The 23,187-nt window shown below is 43.3% G+C and overlaps 12 protein-coding genes across 15 annotated transcripts; 6 read left to right on the forward strand and 6 right to left on the reverse strand.

The window, feature by feature from the left end:
* Positions 1-734: 734 nt before the first annotated feature.
* On the forward strand, positions 735-1,716 carry LOC108605021 (gastrula zinc finger protein XlCGF7.1). Its single transcript, XM_017994588.2, has 2 exons — positions 735-915; positions 973-1,716. The coding sequence occupies exons 1-2, from the start codon at positions 742-744 to the stop codon at positions 1,657-1,659; spliced, it is 861 nt and encodes a 286-aa protein (XP_017850077.1). The 5' UTR covers positions 735-741; the 3' UTR covers positions 1,660-1,716.
* Positions 1,717-1,933: 217 nt separating this feature from the next.
* Positions 1,934-6,698, reverse strand: LOC108606845 (mothers against decapentaplegic homolog 3). Of its 2 annotated transcripts, none has more exons than XM_017997341.2 (2): positions 6,349-6,698; positions 1,934-5,288 (listed from the first exon to the last, which is right to left on the reverse strand). In XM_017997341.2, exon 2 carries the CDS (start codon positions 5,014-5,016, stop codon positions 3,496-3,498), a length of 1,521 nt encoding a protein of 506 aa, XP_017852830.1. In that variant the 5' UTR covers positions 5,017-5,288; positions 6,349-6,698; the 3' UTR covers positions 1,934-3,495. The 2 variants fall into 2 exon arrangements, with proteins under 2 accessions (XP_017852830.1, XP_017852829.1); XM_017997340.2 differs by having other exon boundaries at positions 5,784-6,698.
* Positions 6,699-6,888: 190 nt separating this feature from the next.
* On the reverse strand, positions 6,889-8,058 carry LOC108607221. The gene is made up of 2 exons (XM_017997893.1): positions 7,987-8,058; positions 6,889-7,922 (listed from the first exon to the last, which is right to left on the reverse strand). The coding sequence occupies exon 2, from the start codon at positions 7,914-7,916 to the stop codon at positions 6,945-6,947; it is 972 nt and encodes a 323-aa protein (XP_017853382.1). The 5' UTR covers positions 7,917-7,922; positions 7,987-8,058; the 3' UTR covers positions 6,889-6,944.
* A 69-nt stretch (positions 8,059-8,127) lies between these two features.
* On the reverse strand, positions 8,128-9,749 carry LOC108607220 (phenylalanine--tRNA ligase alpha subunit). The gene has a single exon (XM_017997892.1). The coding sequence runs from the start codon at positions 9,646-9,648 to the stop codon at positions 8,152-8,154; it is 1,497 nt and encodes a 498-aa protein (XP_017853381.1). The 5' UTR covers positions 9,649-9,749; the 3' UTR covers positions 8,128-8,151.
* Positions 9,750-9,896: 147 nt separating this feature from the next.
* LOC108605939 (zinc finger protein 664) lies at positions 9,897-11,282 on the forward strand. Its single transcript, XM_017995760.1, has one exon. The coding sequence runs from the start codon at positions 9,899-9,901 to the stop codon at positions 11,201-11,203; it is 1,305 nt and encodes a 434-aa protein (XP_017851249.1). The 5' UTR covers positions 9,897-9,898; the 3' UTR covers positions 11,204-11,282.
* A 172-nt stretch (positions 11,283-11,454) lies between these two features.
* LOC108606030 (zinc finger protein 436) lies at positions 11,455-12,589 on the reverse strand. Its single transcript, XM_017995857.2, has one exon. The coding sequence runs from the start codon at positions 12,587-12,589 to the stop codon at positions 11,507-11,509; it is 1,083 nt and encodes a 360-aa protein (XP_017851346.1). The 3' UTR covers positions 11,455-11,506.
* A 251-nt stretch (positions 12,590-12,840) lies between these two features.
* LOC108605695 (zinc finger protein 675) lies at positions 12,841-13,392 on the forward strand. The gene is made up of 2 exons (XM_017995487.1): positions 12,841-12,877; positions 12,940-13,392. Exons 1-2 carry the CDS (start codon positions 12,857-12,859, stop codon positions 13,381-13,383), a joined length of 465 nt encoding a protein of 154 aa, XP_017850976.1. The 5' UTR covers positions 12,841-12,856; the 3' UTR covers positions 13,384-13,392.
* Positions 13,393-13,524: 132 nt separating this feature from the next.
* On the forward strand, positions 13,525-15,161 carry LOC108605694 (zinc finger protein 93). Of its 3 annotated transcripts, none has more exons than XR_001915391.1 (3): positions 13,525-14,036; positions 14,093-14,952; positions 15,012-15,161. XR_001915391.1 is itself a non-coding variant. In XM_017995486.1 (3 exons), exons 1-2 carry the CDS (start codon positions 13,542-13,544, stop codon positions 14,816-14,818), a joined length of 1,221 nt encoding a protein of 406 aa, XP_017850975.1. In that variant the 5' UTR covers positions 13,525-13,541; the 3' UTR covers positions 14,819-14,829; positions 14,890-14,911. The 3 variants fall into 3 exon arrangements, 1 of the variants encoding a protein (XP_017850975.1); XR_001915390.1 differs by having other exon boundaries at positions 15,029-15,161; XM_017995486.1 differs by lacking the exon at positions 15,012-15,161 and having other exon boundaries at positions 14,093-14,829; positions 14,890-14,911.
* Positions 15,162-15,338: 177 nt separating this feature from the next.
* On the reverse strand, positions 15,339-16,763 carry LOC108605854 (guanine nucleotide-binding protein subunit beta-5). Its single transcript, XM_017995664.1, has one exon. The coding sequence runs from the start codon at positions 16,669-16,671 to the stop codon at positions 15,601-15,603; it is 1,071 nt and encodes a 356-aa protein (XP_017851153.1). The 5' UTR covers positions 16,672-16,763; the 3' UTR covers positions 15,339-15,600.
* Positions 16,764-16,880: 117 nt separating this feature from the next.
* LOC108605838 (zinc finger protein 678) lies at positions 16,881-18,409 on the forward strand. Its single transcript, XM_017995646.1, has one exon. It carries the CDS (start codon positions 16,953-16,955, stop codon positions 18,345-18,347), a length of 1,395 nt encoding a protein of 464 aa, XP_017851135.1. The 5' UTR covers positions 16,881-16,952; the 3' UTR covers positions 18,348-18,409.
* A 556-nt stretch (positions 18,410-18,965) lies between these two features.
* On the reverse strand, positions 18,966-20,522 carry LOC108605813 (TNF receptor-associated factor 6). Its single transcript, XM_017995619.2, has one exon. It carries the CDS (start codon positions 20,448-20,450, stop codon positions 19,038-19,040), a length of 1,413 nt encoding a protein of 470 aa, XP_017851108.1. The 5' UTR covers positions 20,451-20,522; the 3' UTR covers positions 18,966-19,037.
* A 387-nt stretch (positions 20,523-20,909) lies between these two features.
* Positions 20,910-22,908, forward strand: LOC108606966 (acidic phospholipase A2 PA4). The gene has a single exon (XM_017997528.2). The coding sequence runs from the start codon at positions 21,058-21,060 to the stop codon at positions 21,730-21,732; it is 675 nt and encodes a 224-aa protein (XP_017853017.1). The 5' UTR covers positions 20,910-21,057; the 3' UTR covers positions 21,733-22,908.
* Positions 22,909-23,187: the final 279 nt, after the last annotated feature.

Consider the following 23,187-nt stretch of genomic DNA (forward strand, 5'->3'; position numbering starts at 1 on the left):
GAAAGCAACTAAATAAAACTGCATTCATATTTGGAAACTCTAAGATTTTCGATTTTTTGATGAAATTCGTTACATCACGTTTTTTGTCAAAAATCGAAAGATGCTTAAAACAAAATGTAATGATGCAACTTTGTTTTAAGCAATAATACGAGCAAAAAACACAAAATCATTAAAAAATCGATGCAGTTTTGACCAAGTTATGACTAAAAAAACCAATGCCATCGACGTAATTTTTGTTTAATTTCAAACTTTTTAAAGATCTAACTATATGCTTAGTCAGTATTAATATAATAATTCTAATATTGCCCCCACCTATAAAACATATTGGCTACACCCATGGCAGTATCCAAAGTATGATAGCGGCTACAAATAACTTGTCCATCTATTTAGTCAAGTTTATATGCATGTGTACACTATTGAAGTGGTTCAAAGGCCGCATACACAAGTTAAAAGAGCGAAATAAATGTTTAAGGTGCAAATAAAATTACAACAGCAGCAACAATTGCATTTATCGGTCCGGTTTATGGTTAGGGAGCCGATAAAAAGTAGAACACAAATTTATAGAATAAAACAAATGTGTGATAAGATTACTGCTATCTGTGCTTAAGTTTCGAAAACAAAAAGAAAAAATAACAAATTACCAATTTAGTACACATCAATTGAAAATTCAATTTTAAGTGGAGCAAGAGCGCGCGCGCGCAAAGAAATATCAAGTATACGTCATTGCAAAAAGTAACGGTAATGCGTCAGCCAGAACAGCAAGCTGCTGTCATTGAACAGGATCAGCTGCTGGACATAAGCAGCTTGCTATGCAGCAGCAGCAACGAAGAGCTGCAGCTGTTTGAGCCACTAAGCGAATTGCCTGAAGAGATTAGCAGCGATAGCAACAACGCAGTCAACTTGCAGCCAACTGAAGTGAGTAAAAGACAAAATCCAATAATAAGAATAATGCTAATGCTATAAAGCTTGCAGCCAACGCTCAAGGCGCGTCAGCGTCAGTGTCGTCAATTGTCCAAGTCAAATATATGCGATGTATGCGGACGCAGCTTCAGCGAGTCCTACAATCTGCGCATACACAAGATGACGCACACGGACGAGCGACCGCATGTGTGCAGCGTATGCGGCAAAGGATTTCGCCAGCAGAACAAGCTGCGCATCCATGCAGTCACCCATACCAATGAGCGGCCACATATCTGTGACATATGCGGCAAGGGCTATCGCTTTGCCAACTATTTGGCCGTCCATCGACGGCTGCATACGGGCGAGAAGCCCTACGCCTGCACTGTGGCCCAGTGCGGCTACAGCTTTCACTCCGTCCATGCGCGTCGCATGCATCAGAAGCTGCAGCATCCGTGCAGCGAAGCGCTGACTGCAAGTGCAACGGATACGAGCACACTGAGCTACACCTGCAGCCTTTGCGGACGCGTGCTGAGCGATCAGTGTTATCTGAACACGCATATGAAGCGTCACTATAATCAGCGTGATTTTCCCTGCATGCATCCGCAGTGCGGCAAACGTTTCTTCAGCTCCTCGGAGCTGAATCATCATCAGATTGCGCATACGCGACTTCGCACGCATTGCTGTCGCTTCTGCAGTGCGCGCTTTTTACGCAAATCCAATTACAAGCAGCACTTGAAGCTGCATCAGCAACAGGCTTAAGTTGTAGGTTTTGTTTAAAATATAAGGTTTATTTAAAAATACGTTTTATACATATAATTGTTTTTGTTGTTGTTGATCTTTAGCCACATGCTATGTATTTAAGATATATATATATGTATGTATGTGTGTAAGTATTATATAATTATAATTTTAAATGTATGTGGTAATTGGTATTGTTTACTTTCTTTTTATAGCTCTTTGTTTTTTTTTTTTTACATACATAAAAATAATATTTAGTTTTAGCAATGTCTGCCAATTGGCTTACTGTTTTTTTTTTTTGTTTTCTTTGACTTGTCAGCACTGGCGTAGTACCGTTATTTACTTGAATTGATCGATTTCGCAAGACTGGCAAAAGCTCAGTTCTGCACAAAATACGGCAACGGCAACAAAAATGCAGCTTTTCAAATGTCTTATACTTAAAACACCATTTAGTTGTTGTTTTTTTAGTTAACAAATTGAATTTGAATTTGACAGCTATGTAGTTAGAAATGAAAAATATCTGTTGTGAATTTTAAAATACAATTAGTTCTTGTGCTTCTTCACGCAGACAGATACACACGTACATAATTTTATTGCTAAATACTTAAGAGCTACATACATAGACATTCAACGAAAGAAAGCCGCGGAAGAATATAGAATATGAAAATACACAAACACACACTTGTCCAAAAAGAAAAAGCAGCAGACGCGCGCTAATTACAAGTTTTAAAATTTTGGGCAAGTGTTTGGGGCTTACGTTACGTTACTAAAAGTTCTAACATTTACTTTTTTCTTGCTTTGCTTGCACACACAATAAGTTTTTCTTTTTGAAACAACTGTTACATTGATAACACTCATATGCATATTTATAATAAAATATTTGTTTTGTTTTTCGTTTATATGTATGATTTAGTTTAGCTCATATGTATGTAAGTTGTATGTGTGTTTGTGTGTGTGTGTAAGCTTCAAGCTTGATAAATCCCAGTTTTCTGTTTTTTTGTTTTTTTTTGTATGTATGTATAAATATAAATTTTTGCTTTTGTTCCTTTTGCTATGCTCACACTCGTCGAACAACATTTTTATGCCAAAAAATCACCATATGTATGTATATTGTTTTGCTTCTTTCACAAAGAATTTTGAATCTCTAGCGCGTTTTGCAACACTGTTTCACAGAATCTGTCATTTTGCTTTCATTTTCGAATCTTTTTTTCTTCACTCGTTTTTGCTTTTTATTTTGTATTTTGTGTACAAAAAGTGGCAGTTGCCTAATGCTTATGTTTATGTATATGTAGAAGTAAAAAAAAAATATTATTGGCTTTCCATAGACACATGCTGCCCCTGACTTCTACAATTCTCTCTGTTCCTCTCTCTTCGCTACACACTAAACAGCTTTTAAGCTTTTTATTTTGTTTTGTTAAACGCCAAATCTACAAAGCTGTCAATGAATATTAACATTAGAACTGCAACAATTTGGACAACACAAATTAATCTTAATTTTTAAAACAAAAGTGTCGTCATATTCATTAACAGCTTTGCATAATTTATGTATGTATATATATAGAGTAATATATATGTATAATAGAATTTGCTTCCTTTGTATATAGATATATCTTTTGAATCTGTGGCTGTGTGCTACTTGTTTTTTGTTTTCTTTTATCTTATTTTATGTGCTCTTAAAATTTCTAAGCTTTGTCTGCTTTGCATACCGAAAAAAAAATGAATTTTCTTTTTTTAAGTTTGCTGCTCGAAGAAGTCAATTAAAATATAGAAAAAAAATAGTCACACATATCGCCGAGCTACGTTTTTGTCTTTCGTCTATGTGCTTGTTGTAATGATGTTCTCTCTTTCTCCCTCTGCTTAGGACATGGAGCTGCAGGGCAGACGCGGCGAACCCATTTGGGTGAGCACACGATCCAGCCACTGCAGCGGTCCATTGAGATGCAGCTCAATCCAGCAGGGCGTCGAGGTGACTGTCTGGCGGCGATACTCGGCACCCCAGCCCTTGACAAAGGACATGCGTATGGTGCACATGCGCGTCAGCTGGTAGACGGCTTCGAAGCCCTGCGACACGGACTGGGAGAGCAGAGCGGCGAATTCCTGATTGTTGAAGATCTTCAGATTGCAGCCGGGTGGTATTTTGCAAACGGTCGCCGGATGCCAGCCGTAGCGCTGATTGCAATTGGGACTCTGGACGAATATCGATGAGTCGCTGAGGCATTCGGCGAACACCTCACCGCCAATATAGTAGAGGCGCACACCTTTGCCAATGTGGCGACGTGTCTGCTCGACGACCTCGTTGCGATTCACATTCGAGAGCAGGCCGAGACAGAAGCGCTCCGAATTGGACGGATCGGTGAAGCCGTCCACTGTGATCGATGGCTGCGAGGCGTGAAAGGTTTCGCCAACGCGTGTGTTTAGCTCATAATAGGATATGGAGCACCAGAAGGCCGGCTCATGGTACATCACTGGTGCGGCATCGGCGGGCGGCGTTAGCCGCGACATATTCATATTATCATTCGGATCAATCGGATCGCCATCTTCGCTCATATAGCCCGGCGGCGGAGTGCCCGTATTGGGTATGCTGCTGCCGACGCTTAGCACGCTTGACTGCGAGTCCATGTTCTGTGCAACGCCAAAGGATAATGGCGAGTGTTGTTGCTGCTGCAAGTGTTGCTGTTGCTGCTGTTGGAAGTTTCCGCCGCCGACGCCGCCGCCGCCGCTGCTGCTGCTGGCGCTGCCGCTACTGCCTGTTGCTGCTGCAGCTGTTGCGTTGTTGCTGCTGCTGCTGTTGTTGCTGCTACTGCCACCGTTGCTGCTGCTGCTGCTGCTGCTACCCAATTCCATATACTGTGGCGGACTAAGCGAATTGCTGCGAATTATTGCAGCATTGTATTCGGTATTATTTGGTATCTGATGCGTATGATTGTCCAGCGGATAATCGACAATGGAGTCGGGCGGTGTGGGCAGCGATTTGGGCACAAGTATGGAGAGCTCAATCTTCTTATAGTGATACGGATTGATGCAAATATCGTCCTTGCGCAAATGGAACGCGTACTCGCAGTGCTCCAATGGCTTTAATTCATTTTGCGATTGCAAATCGGGCCAACGCCACAAGCGGCAATAGATGACGTGTGGTAGACCCTTGCGTAAACTCTCGCCGGTGGCAGCGGGCTTGCTGCGCGGCACTGTCACACACCTGGTGTTGCAATTCTGTGTGGATATGGCGCGCTCTAGTTCCTCAAGCTGTGAATTCTTCTTGATCTTCTTGACAAGATTGCGTACGGCCTTCTCGGACCACTTGCCCTCGACACTGTTGTCCTCGTTGCCCTTTTTGAGTGCTAACAAACGTTTAACCACTTGCGGTGTGAATGGCAACATTTCACGAATCGTGGACACTCAAACGCGCCCGCTCCAACACGCACACGCACACGGAATCGCAGAAAAAACAATACACACACACACACACGGATTAACACTTAGCACTCGTTCCCAAGCAGCGCTCAGCGCCAGCTGTGGTAAGTTCCTTTGATTGTAGTTGTTGTTGTTGCTATTGTTGTGGCAGTTAAGCTCGGCTCAATGCGTGTTTTATAACACTGGTTATTGTTGCTCTTGATTTCTGCTACTGCTGCTGCTGCAGTTGATTGTCGTAGCTAAAATAAAATATTAACAGTTAGTTTTACTCTTTTACTTATGGCTCTCACTGGGAGAGCGCATGCATGTATACATGTGTGTATCTATCTATGCATGTATGTATCTGCCTGTCTCTGTGTGTGTTGTGTGCTTTTAGTTTGGCTGCTAAAATATTTAAAAACTTGTTAATTAATAACAAAGCATATGACAATAATTATGCATAGAACAGACAGCCCAAGCCTTTGCATACATTTAACGTTAATGTAAACATTTTAGCTAAAGGACGTAATGTGTCAAGGTCATGCTGTCTGCAAGACATAAATTTAAACAAACATTTTGTTTATGTAAATTTAGCTTGTTAATGTATTTCAATTCACAATTTGTCTGTATAGCTCTAAAGTTTTTAATTAACTGCGCCTCTAACTAGAACACAAACAATTAACCAAAGCATACACAAACGCTTTATGTGTATATACACAACTTTTGCAATACATACACACACACATGCTTATTACCTGTGCAAGAGTTTCCACATGTAAACAGCAATCCAATGGCAACCGACAACACCGGTACCTGCCCTCTAAATGCCTGGGAGCTGAATTTGCGGGGGCGTATGGGCGCAGTACTCAGACGGCAGCAAAAACAACAAACAAACAAATGCGAAACAAAAAATGTATCTATAAAACAAATAACAAGCACTAGCTACTTTTTTTTAGTAATGCAATTGCAACTGCGCTGGTTATTATGGCTGGGGAGGTGTGTGTGCGTGTGTGTAAAAAGGAGAGAGAGAGCGACAACAACAACACAACGACGGCGGCGGCGTCGACGTTGGCACCGGAACCGGGCGCGTACGTCAAGTTTTTATGCCTTGGCGTTTCTTCTCCTTTCTGTTGAATTGTATTATGGGGATAGGGGAGAGAGATTGGGATGGTCGCTGATTTCAATTTGTGTATGTCTTGTGCGCGCGCAAGAAAGTGACAGCTAGACACATACACATAGATACACAACACACAACACACATACGCACACTCACACACACACACACACACGCACAGACACAGACACAATTTTCTATACTACTTCGAATTGTTCCTGCTGCTGCTTTGCTGCCGTCTGCTGATTGCTGCTGCTGCTGCCGCCGCCGCTGCTGACCTTTCGCACTTTATGGTTACTTTCCTAGTGCCCTCTCCACTGCCACAGCTGTTTGATCACAATTTTTTGTAGCGTAGGGCGCTGCGTTGCGTTTAACGTTATTCAACTATTGTTGTGCGTATAATTTTGTAACGTTTTTAATTGTACTTGTAGCTTGAGATCTTTTGACGAAAAAAGCACACCGTTCCGTACCGTCTGCTGTTTTGTATTTTTCACATATACGCAGTTCTTATTCGCATTTACTTTACTGCTGCTTGCCCTGTGCTTCTTCTTACACGTCTGTGTGTGCACCTATACAAATGTTTCTGTGTGTATAAGCCTACGTGTATGTGTGCATGTTCTTTTGTCTGACATTATGTATTCAGCAATAGCGCTGTATTTCTGCATATCGATAGTTATCGCTATCGCTACTTGCTGAGCAGCCATTATCCGTTTGAATAAAATAATCAGTAATTTATTTTAGCAGCATTTGATAAATAAATTTTAATGTCAATATGTACACTAAGGCTTAAAGCATAGTTAAGTCAGGTAAGCGTCAGGCGCCAGGATTTCTGCAGTGAATCCTTAACCAATTCATCAGGCGACTTTGTATCGAACTTAAAGCGTTTTATATTATTGCCATAATCCTGGTGCTTGTAGAGTTTTAGATTGAGCAACTCCTGCGCCGATGCAGCATATGTAAGACAAGGTTGTCTGGGCTGCGGATAGCCCACAATAGTATCCAACATATTGCCAATTACGCTTGATTTTTCTGGAATAGTAGCAATTGCTGGTAAGCAAATACTATCCTGCTGCCACTTGGACAATAGTCCAGTGGACAGTCGATTGCGCTGATCCTCACAGCCAATAAATGGTATGTCAAATTTCTCCTCAGTATCCGCGGCTCGCTTACGCATTTTGCTGGCTGCTTCGCGTGGAGGCTCGCCCTTTTTAACGGCAATTATGGTGGAGGTCAGATCTATCAAAGATTTGCCAGTCGCAGGGGTAGGCACGGGATGATGCTCGGTGTTTCTGTCGCCACCGTCGTCGGTGCTAGCTATGCTTAAGGTATGCACCTTCTGCTCTAGCTTGGCAATGCCACCTAGCAGATTGTTTTGGCTGCGCAGCTGGTTTAACAACGGAATATCCAGCTTGGGCTCCTCCAGCGGCACACCGGTGGCAGTGCGTAACTTGGGTATAGTAAAACCGTTAAGCAAAGGTGCTGGCTTCTCTTCGATTTCACACTCGGTCTGACTGTCGCGCTGTTCGCGTCGTTTGTGGATTGCCTTAAGCAAAACAGCGTTGCGCTCATTCGCCAGACGCTGGTGCTCCACCTCGGCCGTGCTATTTAGTTGCGGTATTCTTAACTGTGGTATGATCAGCTTAGCTCCAATTGTTGTACTCTGTAATTTTGATGCTGCGGTGTCATTTTGTAGGCCAAATTTCTGTTGTATTGCTTGCTCCAAGCTGTGTGTGCGCGTGTTCTCCTTGTTTCTGTCTATGTCGGCATCGGCCATTGTTTACTGCACACAAGAAAAATGTGTAAGTAAAGTGTTAAGTGACAACAAAAATTAAAATAATATATACCCAAGATTTTCTTTGTGCTTGTTTACGTTTTGACAATGACCAATAGAAATCGATTAACGCTGTATAGTGTTGTAAATTGTTTTATTATCGCATTTGCTTAAATTTAAGACTCGGTCCACATTTTTGAAATGGAAACTGTTAACTGTTTAAGGCCAAAATGCAAAACTAGACATGATCCAAGCGGCAAATGGGACCGTCCTCAACCATTTTTAAGTCCACCTTGGGTCCAACCAAATCTCTTATGTTATTAATGCCGTATTTGATCATAGTGGGACGCTCCAGTGACAAACCCCAGGCGATAACATTGACATTGGGCGGCAATCCCATGGGCTGCAACATTTCTGGTCGGAACAAGCCCGAGTTCCCCACCTCAATCCACTTGGCTAGACCAGGATGATAGCAAAAGATTTCCATGCTGGGCTCCGTGTAAGGATTGTACGCTGGCTTGAACTCCAGCTGTGTGATGCCCAACTTACGGAAGAATTCGTAAAGCGTGCCAATTAAGTCTCCAAGCGTCAAGCCCACATCTGCAATGACGCCCTCCACCTGATGGAACTCGGCCAAATGCGTAGCATCTAGTGTCTCATTGCGGAACACCTTATCAATGCTGAAGTACTTGGCGGGCTTAAAGCCGCCCTCCTGGTTGGCCAGCTTGAACAGCATGCGAGCACTTACGGCAGTCGTATGGGTTCGCAACAGATTCTTCTGCGCTTCCGCAAGCTTCCAGTCGTAGCCATAGCCCATCGAGCCATAACCTCCTTTGGAGTGCACGGTCTTCACACGCTGCAGATATTCCTGTGGGAATTTAAAGCTCTGCGCTGGATGATTGATGAAGAAAGTGTCGTGTGCATCGCGTGCTGGATGCTGTTGTGGTTGGAAGAGCGCATCAAAATTCCAGAATGAAGATTCCACATAATTGTTGGTGGGCATCTCGGAGAAGCCCATCTCCAAAAAGATCTGACGGAACTCGGTGCGCACCTTGAGCAATGGATGCAAATGGCCACGTGTGGGTGGAGCGCCGAGGGCATCAAAGTTGTACGACTTAAACTTGAGCTGTTCCCAGAGACCGCTGGACAGCATATCCATGGTCAAGTCAGTTTCTAGTTTGGTCAGCGTAGTAGCAAACTCAGCGCCCTTGCTGAGCACAAAGCTTTTGGTGGTTATCTCCTGCAGCAGCTTGCGCTTCTTGTAGTCAGCCACATCCTTGGCCGGCAACTGAGCTTTACCGCTAGCCACCTGGGCCAGCTGCTCTTTGACATTGTCAACAATTTTATTTACTTTGCGTTTAACCAGCGGTGGAGTGCAGCTCTTGTCCACAAGTATCCAGCCATGGGCCATGGCCTTACTAAAGCCCACCTTGGCATTTGCACCGCCAGCTGCCATCAACTCCGCCTGTGTTATACCCTCCTCTGCCGGCACCAAACCATAGACAAGAGCTTCATGGCTACCATGCTCCAGAACTGCAGCACCTTCATCGGTCAATGCCAGTGCTTTGTGAGTTGCGGTCTCCGCTTGCAGTAAATCGCCATGTGCCTGAATGCTCTTCAAAGCGCCGACAACTTTCTGATGGTCCACCTCGAACTGCTTGGCCAGGTCCAGAGTGTCCACCTTGTCGACACTCTCAACATACTGCAGTATGCGCTCAGTGAGATCCGGATGCATGCTGTCCCCCAGAGTCAGTGCTTGACAACAAAACAACAAAAATTGTAAACGTCTACGAATAAGCGAATGCAGAATCGCGTGTTGCTGTTAGCAATTTTCTATCGATAAATATGAGCCGACAGTAGAATCACAACAGCTGATCTTATGCTAAGCAATCGAAATCGAATGTGCAACAAGAACTGTGCGCGGCCATAAATCAGAAATATCAAAACAAACAAATGTTTAAAAGTTAGCATAAATAGTAAATAAAATGCTTAAGACACTAAAGCCGGACACATACGCCGGCATACCGAATGCCAAATGCGGCGAGGTTTATTTCCAGAGCCCAACGAGCTATCGCATTGATTGTGCCTTCTGCGATATTAAAAGCTTCATCTTTATGGATTTTCTGCTGCACATCAAGAACGAGCACTTTGAGAATGGACTGCTAAAGACAGAGATGCTGTTGCCTAAGCAGGAACAATTGGATACGCAGCCAACCAGTAGCTTCTCCTGGTATGAGCTGGCGACAAATGATGATGATGACGAGAACGATAGTGATAGTGAGCAGCCGCAACCGCAGGAGGATGAACCAGAAGTGTCAAAAGTGGAGCAAGACGATGCAGCTCATACAGAAGATCCTGTGGCTATTAACAGCATCATGAAGTGGCAACGAGAGACACGTGCAACGAAAGTGGACTACAATGAGGAGTCGGAGGCGGAGTCGGAGCATGAGCAAAGCGTTAACAAACTGGCCTGCAAGCAGTGCAAAAAGACATATCAAAGCAAAAAGACGCTGGAACGTCATATGGAGCGACAACATAACAACGAACATGCCTACAGTGAACCTGAAGATGAGACACCGAAGCCAAGCTTGGAGTACAGATGCGAGCATTGCGACAAGGTCTACCAAGGCAAATACACGCTGCGCCAGCATTTAAGACGCGACCACACAAGTTCTAATCCGGCGGAGGTCTGCATCTGTCTGGAATGCAATGCGCAATTGCCACGTCTGCGCCAGCTGGATGAGCATATGCTGCGAGTACATGGCGGTGCAGCATGCGTCGTCTGCTCACGTCGCTACAAGACACGCCATGAGCTCAAACGCCATCAACTAAAGCACACAAGCGAACGCAATGTGCCCTGCACGCATCCAGGCTGCGAGAAACGATTCTTCACCCTGCGCCACATGCGCAATCACAGCAAGGTGCACTCTGAGCAAAAGAACTTTGTCTGCGAGAGCTGTGGCTACAGCTGCCGCAATAAAGAGACGCTACGCGTCCACCTGCGCAGTCATACGGGCGAGCGTCCTTTTGGCTGCAAGGTCTGCGATAAGCGCTTCCCTTCGCATTCCGGTCTGCGCGAGCATATGGCCATGCACTCTACCGAACGCCCGCATGTCTGCAATGTATGCGGCGCCACATTCTCCCGACAGAAGGGTCTATATCATCACAAGTTCCTGCACACTGCCACCAAGCAGTTCGTTTGCAAGCTCTGCGGCAATGCCTATGCCCAGGCAGCAGGACTAGCTGGGCATATGCGCAAGCATCGCAACGATCAGCTTAGTGGCATCTAGTATAGACTACATACATATTATTGGTTAAAGCCATAAATCTTGTATCTTCCATTTAAGTAAGCTGTTTCTATCAGAAACCGCAACGGTTATAAACTTTATTCTTAGAAATCATATCATCATTACTGTTATGTTTCTTATGATTTAATCAATAAAAGTCAATAAGAACTGTTATTTATATTATTAACTAAGTATTTTAATCTACATATGAGATCTCAAGACTAGTTTTGTTTTTTTGGAGAGTATAGATACTTATGCATAAGTATGTTTTTAAGTTATTTTTAAGATTTGTAGGATATGGCGTGATTAGTTTTTAGTTTTATGCTGCGGATTGCAGACGTGTTTGCGAAAGCCAGGATTGCTCTTGAACTCCTTCGAGCAGCTTAGACACTTGTAAGGTCGTTCCCCTGTATGCACAAGAACGTGATCCTCGAGGTGCTGTCGGCGTGTAAAGGATTTGGTGCAGTGAGGACACGGGTATGGTCGCTTGTCGGAATGTATGCGTGTATGTTTCTCCAGATTTGAAGCGTGGTTGAACGTTTTTGAGCAATCTGGACACACGAACGGACGTTCGCCCGAATGGACGCGCATATGCGACTGTAGGTTGGAGCGCTTGAAAAAGGACTTGGGACACTGTGTACAGATGTGGGAACGTTCGCCTGTATGAGTTAGCAAGTGATCCTTCAGATGGTGGTTATATGTAAACACTTTGGGACAGAGCGAGCATTGAAAGGGTCGCTCCCCTTTGTGTGTACGCACATGTACTTGAAGATGCGAGCGGCGATGGAAAGTCTTGGGGCAATAACTACACTTGTAAGGACGATCGTCTTCGCCGTGGTACATGGAGTGCTCTTCGAGCAGCGTTGCATCTGAGAAACTCTTGCCACAAATCTCACACAGATGACGCTTCTCATTCGCCGGAAAATCGTCAGAAAATAATTCTTGTAGTTTGCTTTTGGGCTCCTTTTTAATGCGCTCCTCGTATTTGTAAATGCCAGTAATTTTCGTTTGGAACTGCGCATCCATCTCCTGTACACCGCGCTCACGCTTCACACTGCTAAGGTCTAGTTCAACTTCGTCCAGTATCCAGTCGTTTGAATCTAGTGATTCACAAATTGAAACGATCCCGTCTTCTGCTTCGTCATTGTGACCCAAAATTAACATAAAATACTTATGGCTCTCCTCGATGGTGCGCTTAAGCTGAAAAGCATTCTCCGTAGCTTGCACGCATGTCGGGCAAATCATTTTTGGCAGAGCATCATCTCTTTCTATGAGACAATTCATGCAATCGTTAAGCATCTCCGCAAAACTTGGCTTATTGTCTTTGCTGTCAAAGATGCGTATAAGATTAGGCGCCCTATCGGCGCACACACGGCAAGTCTTATCCATCTTCAAGCACAATTTCTGGCAACAAATGTGCAACTAAAGTTCAACTGCGCCTTTCAACAGCTGAGAGCTTACTTTCACAATAATTTAAAACGTTTTAATTCTTAGAACTGTTATCGATATGCACTGTGTGTGTGTGTTTGCAAGTGTAGTAGTTTTATAATTTAAATATAGCCGTTGATTTGACAACAATTAATCGAGCTGCACAAATGCCAAATCCGTACGCTTAACGTAATGTCAACGATTAAATTTAGCATACATTGCTTGAATATGGCCGCCAGCACAACTGTGGTGAGTGCTACTATAAAATTAATTAAATATTTTGAATAAAATTGAAAAATAATCGATTACAGACGTCCAAACAGCAAGCTAAAAAGTTAGCCAATCATAAAATCAAAAGCGTTCCTCCACAGGACACTTTGCGCCACATGTGTGAATATTGTGGTTATAGGACGCGCATATTTGGAAATTTGCGCACACATAAGCGACGGCATACAGGCGAGAAACCATTTCGTTGCAATATATGTGAGGCAAGTTTTGCTGCACGTTATCAGCTTACAACGCACAAGGAGCGGCACATGGATGCGGCGCAGCGACGTAGACGTTACCAATGCCAGGATTGCAACATGGGATTTTTAAGTTCACGGGCACTCTATCATCATAGGCCACTGCATAAGCTGGACAAGCAATTTAAGTGCACAGCCTGTGACAAATCCTATTCACAGGCAGCTGGCTATGCGCAGCATAAGCGCTGGCATCGCCAGCAAAATGAACGAGCCACAGCAATCACTAAGTAAATTCAAAACAGCGCGCGTTTTGGACATTGCCCAACACTGCTTTAACCTTTTAGCTGTTATCGCTCTGTCGTTATCGAAAAATGCACTTGACACACAAGTTGTTTATATTGTTTTGTTTATATGGCAATCCATTGAAATAAATTGAAACTGTTAGCAGCATGTTGAAGCAGTGTCTTATTAATGTGGACTACTCGCAACTGCGTGCGAAGCAGCCCCCCAAGTGCGGCGAGATCTTCTATGAAAGTGACAATGACAGTGAATACAACAGCTTCCAATTGGTTTGTTGCCTTTGCGACATGAAGTACTTTGATTTCAAGGATTTCATGATGCACATTCGCAATGTGCACATTGACAAGCCACATAGCTCTAGTAAGGTAGCGGGCGCATCACCGCACACCGATGATGGCGTGGAATTTCTATCCGAGGACATATCTGAAGAGGAGGACGAAGCAGAGGGCGCGGAAACTGACCCAGTAGACACAAACCCATTGCGCGTGTGTGCGTTTAGTAAATTGAGCAGGTGTGCACAGCCTGAACCAGATAAGATTTGGCTGCAGGAACTGAGTGAAAATGAAAATACTGAGGAAGATTCTAATGATGACGAAACGGCAGCTGACAGTGAAGCAGAAGAGGAAGTGCAGACTGTCTTCAAGGTAAATTCTCAATTAATTTCGTCCTATTGCTGACTAAAAATGTTTTTTTTTCTCAGCGACAAGCGACAGGCAAGGAATATACATGTGAATACTGCGCAGGCAAGTATACCACACTCAAGTACCTCAAAATGCATCTAAAAATGAGTCACCCACATCCAAATGGCTACAAGTGTGACGATTGTTCCGCCACTTTTGATGTTGAGCGCGCCTTGAATGCACATCGACGAAAAATGCATACGGAATTTTGTTGTAATCTCTGCGGTAAAGTGTACAAAAGTTCTCGCACGCTGCTGAGGCATATACAAGGACACTCTGGAGTACGTCAGTACAAGTGTGACTTCGATAACTGCGGCAAATCCTTTGTCAGCCAGCATAATCTATCATCGCATCGGCGTGTGCACAATACTGATCGCAATTATGTATGTGAGCTATGTGGCTATCGCTCTCGCTATCGGGATGCGTTAATTGTGCATCGACGCTCTCACACCGGCGAGAAGCCATTCAAGTGCCAAAGCTGCACCCGCTGTTTTGCCTCCAAATCGCTACTCAATGAACATCAGGCCATGCACTCCACAGAGCGTCCCTACAAATGCGACAAGTGTGAAGCAGCCTTCTCACGCCCCAAGGCCCTGTATCATCACAAGCATCTTCACCTAGGCATTAAGAAGTTTAAATGCAAAGTCTGTGGCAATGCCTATGCTCAGGCGGCTGGCTTGTCTGCTCATATGCGCAGCCACAAAGCACAAACAATTGCTGGCAATGAACTCGCTGTAGTCAATTGAATCTCTCTGTAGTATACTGATTAGTGTTTTAAAATCCTGTTAATGTTATAACGAGAATATTATTAGTGTAGTTGATCAGAAGTACAATCCCGTTAAACGTTCTTCCAATATGCGAAAGAAAGAATTGAGAATAAGTAAGAATTTTATTCAATTTTGATATTTATAATTATGTTTATATTATTTAGTTATTTAGTTTTCTTTAATTTAAAGATTTGGAGAACCATGGATGGCAATGTGGTGCCTGGATATCCGCGTTGTCTGCAGTGTCAAAATTATCGACGTTGTTCTGTTTTTAGTTCAAGTGTGAACACCGATATAAGCAGTAAAAATAAATTGAAAATATCCTGGGTAAGAATATATGTATATAATATTATTTATCTAGTGTCTATAAACATTTGCAATAAAAATACTTTTAATGCTGAGTCCTTTAAACAATGTTGTAATAAAAAGCAATACAAAATATTTTTTTAGAGGACGAAGTCATATAAGAAAACCTTTTAAGAAAAATGCATTAAAGCCCTTTTTTAATTTGCTTCAACATTTATTTTGAACAGGAGCTTAGAACTAGACGCAATCTTTGTTTATATATTATTATATTGTTTCATATTATATCCACAAGCATCATTTGTTATTTGGTTTGGTTTATATACTTAAAATATAAATAGTTTAGAACTAACAAAAAAAAAAAATTAAATAAGTGTACAATAATAATACTTAGTAACAGGTTATAATTTACATCCCATGCGTAGATATTGAGAACGGCGATATTATATATAGATAACTTAGGCCCAGACGCGAATGGTATAATCCCAGCTGCCGGTGGAGAGAGCAGTTCCATCGGGCGACACCTGAACGCAGGAGACCTTGTTCTCGTGTCCATAGAGAAGGCAGACTCGCTCTGATTTCAAAGTGTCCCAGAGATTGACAGTATAGTCGTTGTAGCCAGCGAAGAGCAGGCGTCCACTGACTGAAAAGTCAACCGAATTGACGCCGAAGATGATGCTCTCCTTGGCAAAAACAGCCACCTCTCGATCGGCGCGCATATCGTACAGGCGGCAGCTGCTGTCATCGGAGCCAGTGGCAATGGCATCACCGCAAGGATGGAACTTGACGCTGTTCACATCCGACTGGTGTCCTTCAAAGGATTGCACAACATGTCCCGAGCGCATGTCCCAGATAAAAGCCATGCGATCGCAACTGCCAGAAACAAATGTATTTCCTGTCTCATTGGGAGCCAGATCAATCGCCATGACATCGCCCGAGTGGCCATGGAAACTCTGGAGCAGCTGTCCGGATTCTACGTCCCACAAGGCGCAGGTCGAGTCGCCACTACCGGTGAGTATCTGTTGATCCGAATTGGGGTATATGCAGCACGACATATAGCTGGTGTGGGTGCCAACGGTGCGCTTCCTGGCTGCCATTTCCTCATCCGAAGTAATCGGATATACCGTCACCTTGTTGTCCAGCCCACCGCAGGCCACAAAGTTGCCAGATGGTGCATAGGCACAGGCCATAATCCAGGTAGTGGGCATGGTCACGGCATGCTCTTTGTTAGTAGTAAAAGCATCCCAAATGATCAGCCTGCCATCCTGCGAGGATGAAATAATGTGCCGCTTATCGGGGCTCCAATCGGTGCAAAGTACCTTTGCCTGATGCCCCTTGAGCACCTTGCGTGGCTTTATATTCACATATGCAATTTGCTCCAAACGCTCCGCAATGTTCGACAAATTGACATCGTTGAGCTTTTGACGCTCCTCTTCTAGCTTTGTTTTCAAATTTTCCGCCTCCCTTAGCAGACTCTGCATTTTCTCATTTGCATTCACATTACTAGCGGTTATGGCACTCTCTGACATTTTTTAAAATTTGATTTTTACGGAACTGTTTACGTTTTACGTTCTGCCTGTGCCGTAATCTGGAAAAGTCGTGGGCGAAAAATCAATGAACGGCCCGAACGGCTGCGGTTAGAAAAAAGTGTATACGCGAATACACAACGGATAGGGGTGGAAAGCTATCGATAGTTGCGACTATCGATAATCATGTCAAAAGTGTTTGTTTAGGTTTTCGCCAGTTGCAACCAGCCTGAGTGGAGTGCATTTCATTTTAAATGTAGTGTGAACAAAAGCTACTTTGGAGCATGCTGAAGCTACAGACGCCTTTCGATCATGCCCAGCGTTGCGGCGAGGTGCTCTGCCTGGGACCTGCAATCTATGAGGTGTGCTGTGCTATGTGTGAACTTCGTCTGCCGTACGACGAATTTCTGCAGCATTATCAGCAGGAGCATGTGGGCGGCGTGCCCACAGAGGAGTTGCATTTGCAGCCAGTGCTTATTGCAAGCGAGGAGCTTGAGGATCCCATAGCACAACATGATGAGGTCCATGAAGTGGACTTGCAGAAAATAGCGTTGCTGGAGCAGAAACAGGAGGAAGAGCTGGAGACTGAGACTGATAAAGCTGTCACATTGCGAACCATAAGACCTTGCAAACGGGGCCGTCGTCCGCTAATAGCAATGATCAATGACAAACTGAGGCACGAGAAAGCCCGGACATTGCGTGAGCAGGACAGCAACGGAGATGACGATGACGATGACGAACAGGACGACACACGCGATATGCTTTTCCATTGTGAGCTCTGTGATCGCGCCTATGGCACCAAGCACAGTCTGCAGAGCCACAAGCGCCTCAAGCACAACCAAGTCAAGTTCACCAAACCTTTGGTGCCGTTAGAGCCGCCAGCTGAAACTGCTGCGGGCAGCAGCAAATCGTCAGCCAGAGGACGACGCACTAAGGTCTATCGCTGTTCAGAGGACGGCTGCGGTCTGACATTTCGCTCGGAGCGTGATCTGCGTGGACATCGCTGGAAGCATACGGGCATCTTTTGCGACATCTGCGGCAAGCCATTTACCCAAACGGGCAACATGATGCGTCATCGCCAGCGCCACAGTGGCATCAAGCCGCACAAATGCGAGGAGCCCGATTGCGATGCCACCTTCTATACACAAAAGGAGCTCACCTCACATAGCATTTGCCATACCGGACGCATGCCCTGCATCTGCGAAATCTGTGGACGACCTTGTCGCGATCGTGGCGTGCTTACTGCCCACATGCGTCGCCACACAGGCGAGCGTCCGGCCAAGTGCAATGTATGCGATAAATCCTTCTATAGCTTCCACGATCTCAGTGTGCACTCGATTACGCATACAACGCTGAGGCCGTTTGTTTGCGATATCTGCGGCTCCACGTTCCAGCGCAAAAAGGCGCTCAAGGTGCACAGACAGCTGCACTCGGATCAGCGTAGATTTATCTGCAAATTGTGCGGCAAGGCTTTTGCCCAGTCCGGTGGACTGACTGCCCACATGCGTACCCACGAGATCTACGCTCCCAAGCCAGTGGCGCCCACAGTTGAACTTATAAATCCCATTGATGAAGTGGATATGGGAGATACAACACCGACAGCGAATCTGGAGCAAGAGGAACTGCAACTGCAGCAGCTAATGCACAATGATGAATTGAATTCTAGCCTATGTACATAAATGCCATATAAAAGTATTTAATGCTAACTCAAATTTAAATGTAATTAAATAAAGTGAAGCAAGGAGCGAGCTTCAATATAAAATTAAATAAAAATAAATGTTTAACAGCCGTTTAAAAAAATTCTTTTCTTGGCGGTACGAAAGTGTCCTTTATTATTTTAGTTTTATCATTGTGCGTTTTTCACTAGTTAATTACTACATATGTATTTATTTATATATGTCTGTATAATTAAACTAAAAACACGCTAAAGAGATAACTTTAGCATATAATGTATACAACGTTCTTATGCTGCGTATATATATTTGTATAAAGTTTTGTATAGATATTCGCTATATTCGCCTGTATAATTTGCTGCATATATGCATAATAATATCAAACTAAAACTAAACTACCATATATACGAATGCAAAAAAATAACTAATAATAATAATTTTAAATCAATGGACGTATTGTGGTTGCAATAATAAAAATTGACTGGGAATGCTTTTGTAAGAGAAGAAATGCTTAAATAAAAAGTAAACGAAATGAATTCGTTGTTTTTAAACAAATTTAAAATTTGCTTAATGCAATACTAAGTCTTGGCTGTATACCTGATGCCTATATATATATATATATATATATACTATATAAATTGCTTGGCTGTGATGCTGACTGTTAACTATGCTAGTTATGGTAAATTGGTCTATTGTTCAAACTATGTTGATTTCGATTTTGATCAGCAGACGATCATCGGCGCAGAAGCCCAGCTGCATTATATTGGAGATGTTTGCATATTCCAGAAAGCCAAATCCACGCGTGCTGATTGCTTCTCTGGGCTGATGAAATGCTAAAATCTCTGGCTTCGTCATGATGGTATCATGCTGTGATAGATTCGCATCTCCTGGATGCACCATGCAGAGCTTAATGCGCCCCTTGAATGGCCAATCCAAGTGGAAATCATTATCCGACTGCATTAAATGCACATGCAGACTAAGCACATGCGGCTTTCTTGGCTGTATATTGAGTCGTGCACAGAACTTGTAGCCATAGGGCGAGGTGTAGCATTCATGCGAATAGACCTGATTGTTAACATTCGTGCGCAGACGCTCCACCAGCGTGCTCAGCTGCTCAATGTGCCAGACTATGGTGCCATTGCTATAGCGTGCATCAATGGGCTGCTGCTGGCGTCTGATCTGCTTGTTGAGATTCTCGATGCGCGACTCTTGCTCGCGAGCACGCTGCTCCAGCACCACAATGCGCTGGTACATGGTTTGCACAATCTGTTCATCCACACCCACACCGTTGGCGTATTGAGGTGGTGGCGGCAGTTGATGTTGATCGTTGCTTGTTGTGGTTGTCTTGTGGCCATTCTCCAAAGTCTTTTGCGGCTGCCATGTGTCAATGGCAGTTTGCTGAAATGCCTGTAACATAAGCTGCATATGATGCGGCATGTCTGTTTTCAAATGCTCCTCCAGCTGATTGGTCTCAGGGCGTCCCACAAAATCGCATTTGATGCGTGCAAACGGACATCTCTCCTCCAGCGGTTGTTGATGCTGCTGCTGACGACGATACGGGCAGCTGGGCAAATGGCGATGCAGCTCAATGGGCGAGGCCACTACCACACAGCCATGGGGCGAATTGGGGCACTTGTGCCGAAGCTGCTCAATCTCACGACGCGTATAGTTATCTGGAAATATATCCTGCTCCGTGGAGAGCTGCTTATTGTCAAGCGGGCAGCATTGGTTGTGGTTTTGCAGCCAATCGTTGAGACAGCTCTTGCAGAAGCGATGACCACACGAAGTCAGCACAGGCTCGTTCAGCCAATCGATGCATATAGCGCACTCATAACGCGAATCAGGATAATCACCATTGCCATCAAGCTCCAGTGAGGTATCAGATGCTGCATAGTTCTGATTCAGCGCCAAGCTGCGAGGCGGCGTTGTATTGTTGTGTATTGCTGTTGTGGGTGTGGTATTGCTGCTACCAGCAATGCGTATACCATTGCTATTGCTGTTGCTGTTATGTGCATGATGATGATGATGATGGTGATGATGCTGCTGCTGCTGCTGTTCCGTATGTTGTTGCAGCTTTAGTTGTTTCTGCTCCTGTTCAGTGCGTTGCATTGCAAAAAGCAAACATGCAATCACTTGTACTTAACTAATTTGCTTGTTTGTTTTATAACTGTATTTTGCTGCTGCTGGTCTGCGCAGCTGAGTAAGGCATCATCGATTCAGTTATCGATATTCTCTTGTGTATTGCTAATTTGCATTTTCACGTCAGATCAGCTATTTTTTAGCCAATAGCTAATTAAACAGCACTGCACTAGCTGCGCTGCTAAATGGCCGAACTATTTAAGCATTTTTCTTGTTGAAACTTTAATTATTTTTTAAAAAATATTAAGCTATTTGCGTATATTCTGTGTTAACATAACACAAAATGTACCAATTATGTTGAACAAATTTTATTTAACTTTTTTAAGCGATATTTAAGCTTTTTATCGCCATAATTTTGGCAGCACTGTGTGTGTAGCCATAATATTTACGTTTAAATGTGTGTAAATAATTTAGTTAGTTTTACAACAACGTGCGATCGGTATATAACGTCGTCGGCTTAAACTTTGCTCGTCACTTGTGTTACGAGCGTGCCGCACGCGAAACCCTACAAACGCATTTTTGTTGCTGTGTGAATAAGAAAGAATATATAATTTTGAGAGAACTGCCAACTAAAAGCATGGCGTATTTATTTTCAATTAAGTGCAATTATTTATCGCTGCCCTGTCAGCTTTTGCTGCTGGTGCTTCTTGTGTTCCCCTGTGCACTGTGTGCTGCCAAACAATTGCCGCTGGCCATCAATCCGCTTGCTGCAACAGAAAAAACACCGACAAACAGCAGCAGCAGCAGCGGCAGCAGCAGTGAACAGCAGTTGCAACAGCTACGTCACGAATCGTACGATAAAAGTGATGACGACACATTGCATCGAGAGCGTCGTCAAGTTTCTGATTGGTTCATAGCGCCGAATACGCGTTGGTGCGGTCGCGGTAACTTGGCTAATGGCACCTACAATCATCTGGGTGGCGCCTCAATGGCCGACAAGTGCTGCCGGAAGCACGATCATTGCCGCATGTATATACCGGCCATGTCGAACCGCTACGAACTGTTCAACTATCGTCCCTATACGCTGTCGCACTGCAGCTGCGATCGTCGCTTTCGCACCTGCCTGAAGATGGCCAGCGATGAGGATGCCAACACCATTGGCAAGCTCTTCTTCAATGTGGTGCAGACGCAGTGCTTTGTGCTAAGAGCGGAGCATGTGTGCCAGGAGCGTGGCACTGGCGCCGATGCCAGCAAATGCTTCAAGGAGGTGGTGCGTCAAAAGGCGCATTTGCAAAAGAACAAAAAGTTTTAACAAAATGGAATGGAATGCAGATAAGTCTGTTCCCAATTAAAATACATATACATAGCTGATATACACGAGCTGCCAATATTCCTAAGCAACAATGAACAAACAACTAAAGCAATTAACGTACTTATTTACTAAATTATACTAATCAAAGTACCAAACAAACAAACAAACAGTCTTGTATAGTAGTATATAGTATATATATATATGTATAGCATACTATCTTTTATAAGTTGTGACGAAGTTTCGTTGCGCATAAGTGTTCAATAAAAATGACCCCGATATTGGTCATTTAATTACAGTCGTTTGTCAGAGTCAGATACATATATATATATATATAGATGTTTACTATATCACTTATGGCTTTTGAGCAGCGCTTGACTTGTTAACAAATGAATTAGAATAACTGAATTTTATTATACGCGTTGAATTGATTGATTGACTGAACTTAATCAAAATTGAAATAGAAATAGAATTATGAACTTTAGCTTATTTTAAACTGTCAGTAGTTAAGTACTATTATTAATAATACTAACCACAATTTTTGAGCAGCGCTGCAAGTGAATTCAATGTACCGTTATGTAATTAATTCGCTTACAGCGCCGCCTTCTAGTAGTTGTTATTACCTTTTGTAGAATACTGCGAAACATAGGCTGCCTGTAAAACAAAGTTTTAATTAGATATATAAGCGTATAACGTAGCCGGACTAGCCGTTAGCCGTTAGTAAGCCACGCATTAAACTTAAAATGTTTCCTAATTTATTAATTATTGAGGCATGCACACACACACACATGAAATCTCTCTTTACATCTTTACTATGCCGCTCATACTGTTGCCTAGCTGAGAAATAAATTAAACTGTGAAACTATTTTTAGCCTGCAATCAATTTAAATTCATAATAAAAATCGAAAACCCCAATTTTTACAGCCTGGAATTTTGTACTTTGCACATGGGGGTAGAGCTAAGATTATCAGTTATAGACAGACGACATATGGATGAGAGCGAACATACATAATTAAATTGTATTTTCCGTCACATTGACGTAGCCCATTACCGATGACCCCACTGATTATCGCTGCTGTGGGCCAAGTGACGTGTATATTTATTCCTTTTCTTTTGAAATTTGTTAATTGTTGTTTATATTGTTCTAGAAGCAATTGCGCTGCGTGCCAATTAAATTTGCAATTTGTATTTAAACTACTTTGAATATGCGTCATAAAATGGCCGTTCGATAAATCGATATTTGCAAAAAAAAAAAAAAGCGCAGCTGTTGCATTTGCCGTTGATATTCAAATTTCAATTTAAAATTTTAAATGTGAGCTAAAAAATGGGCGTGTGCGTAGCAATTATTATTGTAATTGATAAGCAACATTTGCTGTGCTGCTTGTTATCTGAGCCGTGTTGCTGACGCGCTTATTTTTATTATTGCCACATGTGTAGTTACTAATAATAAATAAAATT

This window comes from Drosophila busckii, chromosome X (assembly GCF_011750605.1).
Source record: "Drosophila busckii strain San Diego stock center, stock number 13000-0081.31 chromosome X, ASM1175060v1, whole genome shotgun sequence".
Lineage (NCBI taxonomy): Eukaryota > Metazoa > Arthropoda > Insecta > Diptera > Drosophilidae > Drosophila > Drosophila busckii.

What these genes read in the sequence shown, in the direction of transcription:
- LOC108605021 (XM_017994588.2), top strand. Translation starts at nt 742, where the DNA reads ATGCGTCAGCCAGAACAGCAAGCTGCTGTCATTGAACAGGATCAGCTG. An exon ending in TCAACTTGCAGCCAACTGAA is followed by an intron (nt 916 to 972) that starts GTGAGTAAAAGA and finishes TAAAGCTTGCAG; the next exon opens with CCAACGCTCAAGGCGCGTCA.
- LOC108606845 (XM_017997341.2), bottom strand. Translation starts at nt 5,016, where the DNA reads ATGTTGCCATTCACACCGCAAGTGGTTAAACGTTTGTTAGCACTCAAA.
- LOC108607221 (XM_017997893.1), bottom strand. Translation starts at nt 7,916, where the DNA reads ATGGCCGATGCCGACATAGACAGAAACAAGGAGAACACGCGCACACAC.
- LOC108607220 (XM_017997892.1), bottom strand. Translation starts at nt 9,648, where the DNA reads ATGCATCCGGATCTCACTGAGCGCATACTGCAGTATGTTGAGAGTGTC.
- LOC108605939 (XM_017995760.1), top strand. Translation starts at nt 9,899, where the DNA reads ATGCTTAAGACACTAAAGCCGGACACATACGCCGGCATACCGAATGCC.
- LOC108606030 (XM_017995857.2), bottom strand. Translation starts at nt 12,589, where the DNA reads ATGGATAAGACTTGCCGTGTGTGCGCCGATAGGGCGCCTAATCTTATA.
- LOC108605695 (XM_017995487.1), top strand. Translation starts at nt 12,857, where the DNA reads ATGGCCGCCAGCACAACTGTG. An exon ending in TGGCCGCCAGCACAACTGTG is followed by an intron (nt 12,878 to 12,939) that starts GTGAGTGCTACT and finishes AATCGATTACAG; the next exon opens with ACGTCCAAACAGCAAGCTAA.
- LOC108605694 (XM_017995486.1), top strand. Translation starts at nt 13,542, where the DNA reads ATGTTGAAGCAGTGTCTTATTAATGTGGACTACTCGCAACTGCGTGCG. An exon ending in AAGTGCAGACTGTCTTCAAG is followed by an intron (nt 14,037 to 14,092) that starts GTAAATTCTCAA and finishes TTTTTTTCTCAG; the next exon opens with CGACAAGCGACAGGCAAGGA.
- LOC108605854 (XM_017995664.1), bottom strand. Translation starts at nt 16,671, where the DNA reads ATGTCAGAGAGTGCCATAACCGCTAGTAATGTGAATGCAAATGAGAAA.
- LOC108605838 (XM_017995646.1), top strand. Translation starts at nt 16,953, where the DNA reads ATGCTGAAGCTACAGACGCCTTTCGATCATGCCCAGCGTTGCGGCGAG.
- LOC108605813 (XM_017995619.2), bottom strand. Translation starts at nt 20,450, where the DNA reads ATGCAACGCACTGAACAGGAGCAGAAACAACTAAAGCTGCAACAACAT.
- LOC108606966 (XM_017997528.2), top strand. Translation starts at nt 21,058, where the DNA reads ATGGCGTATTTATTTTCAATTAAGTGCAATTATTTATCGCTGCCCTGT.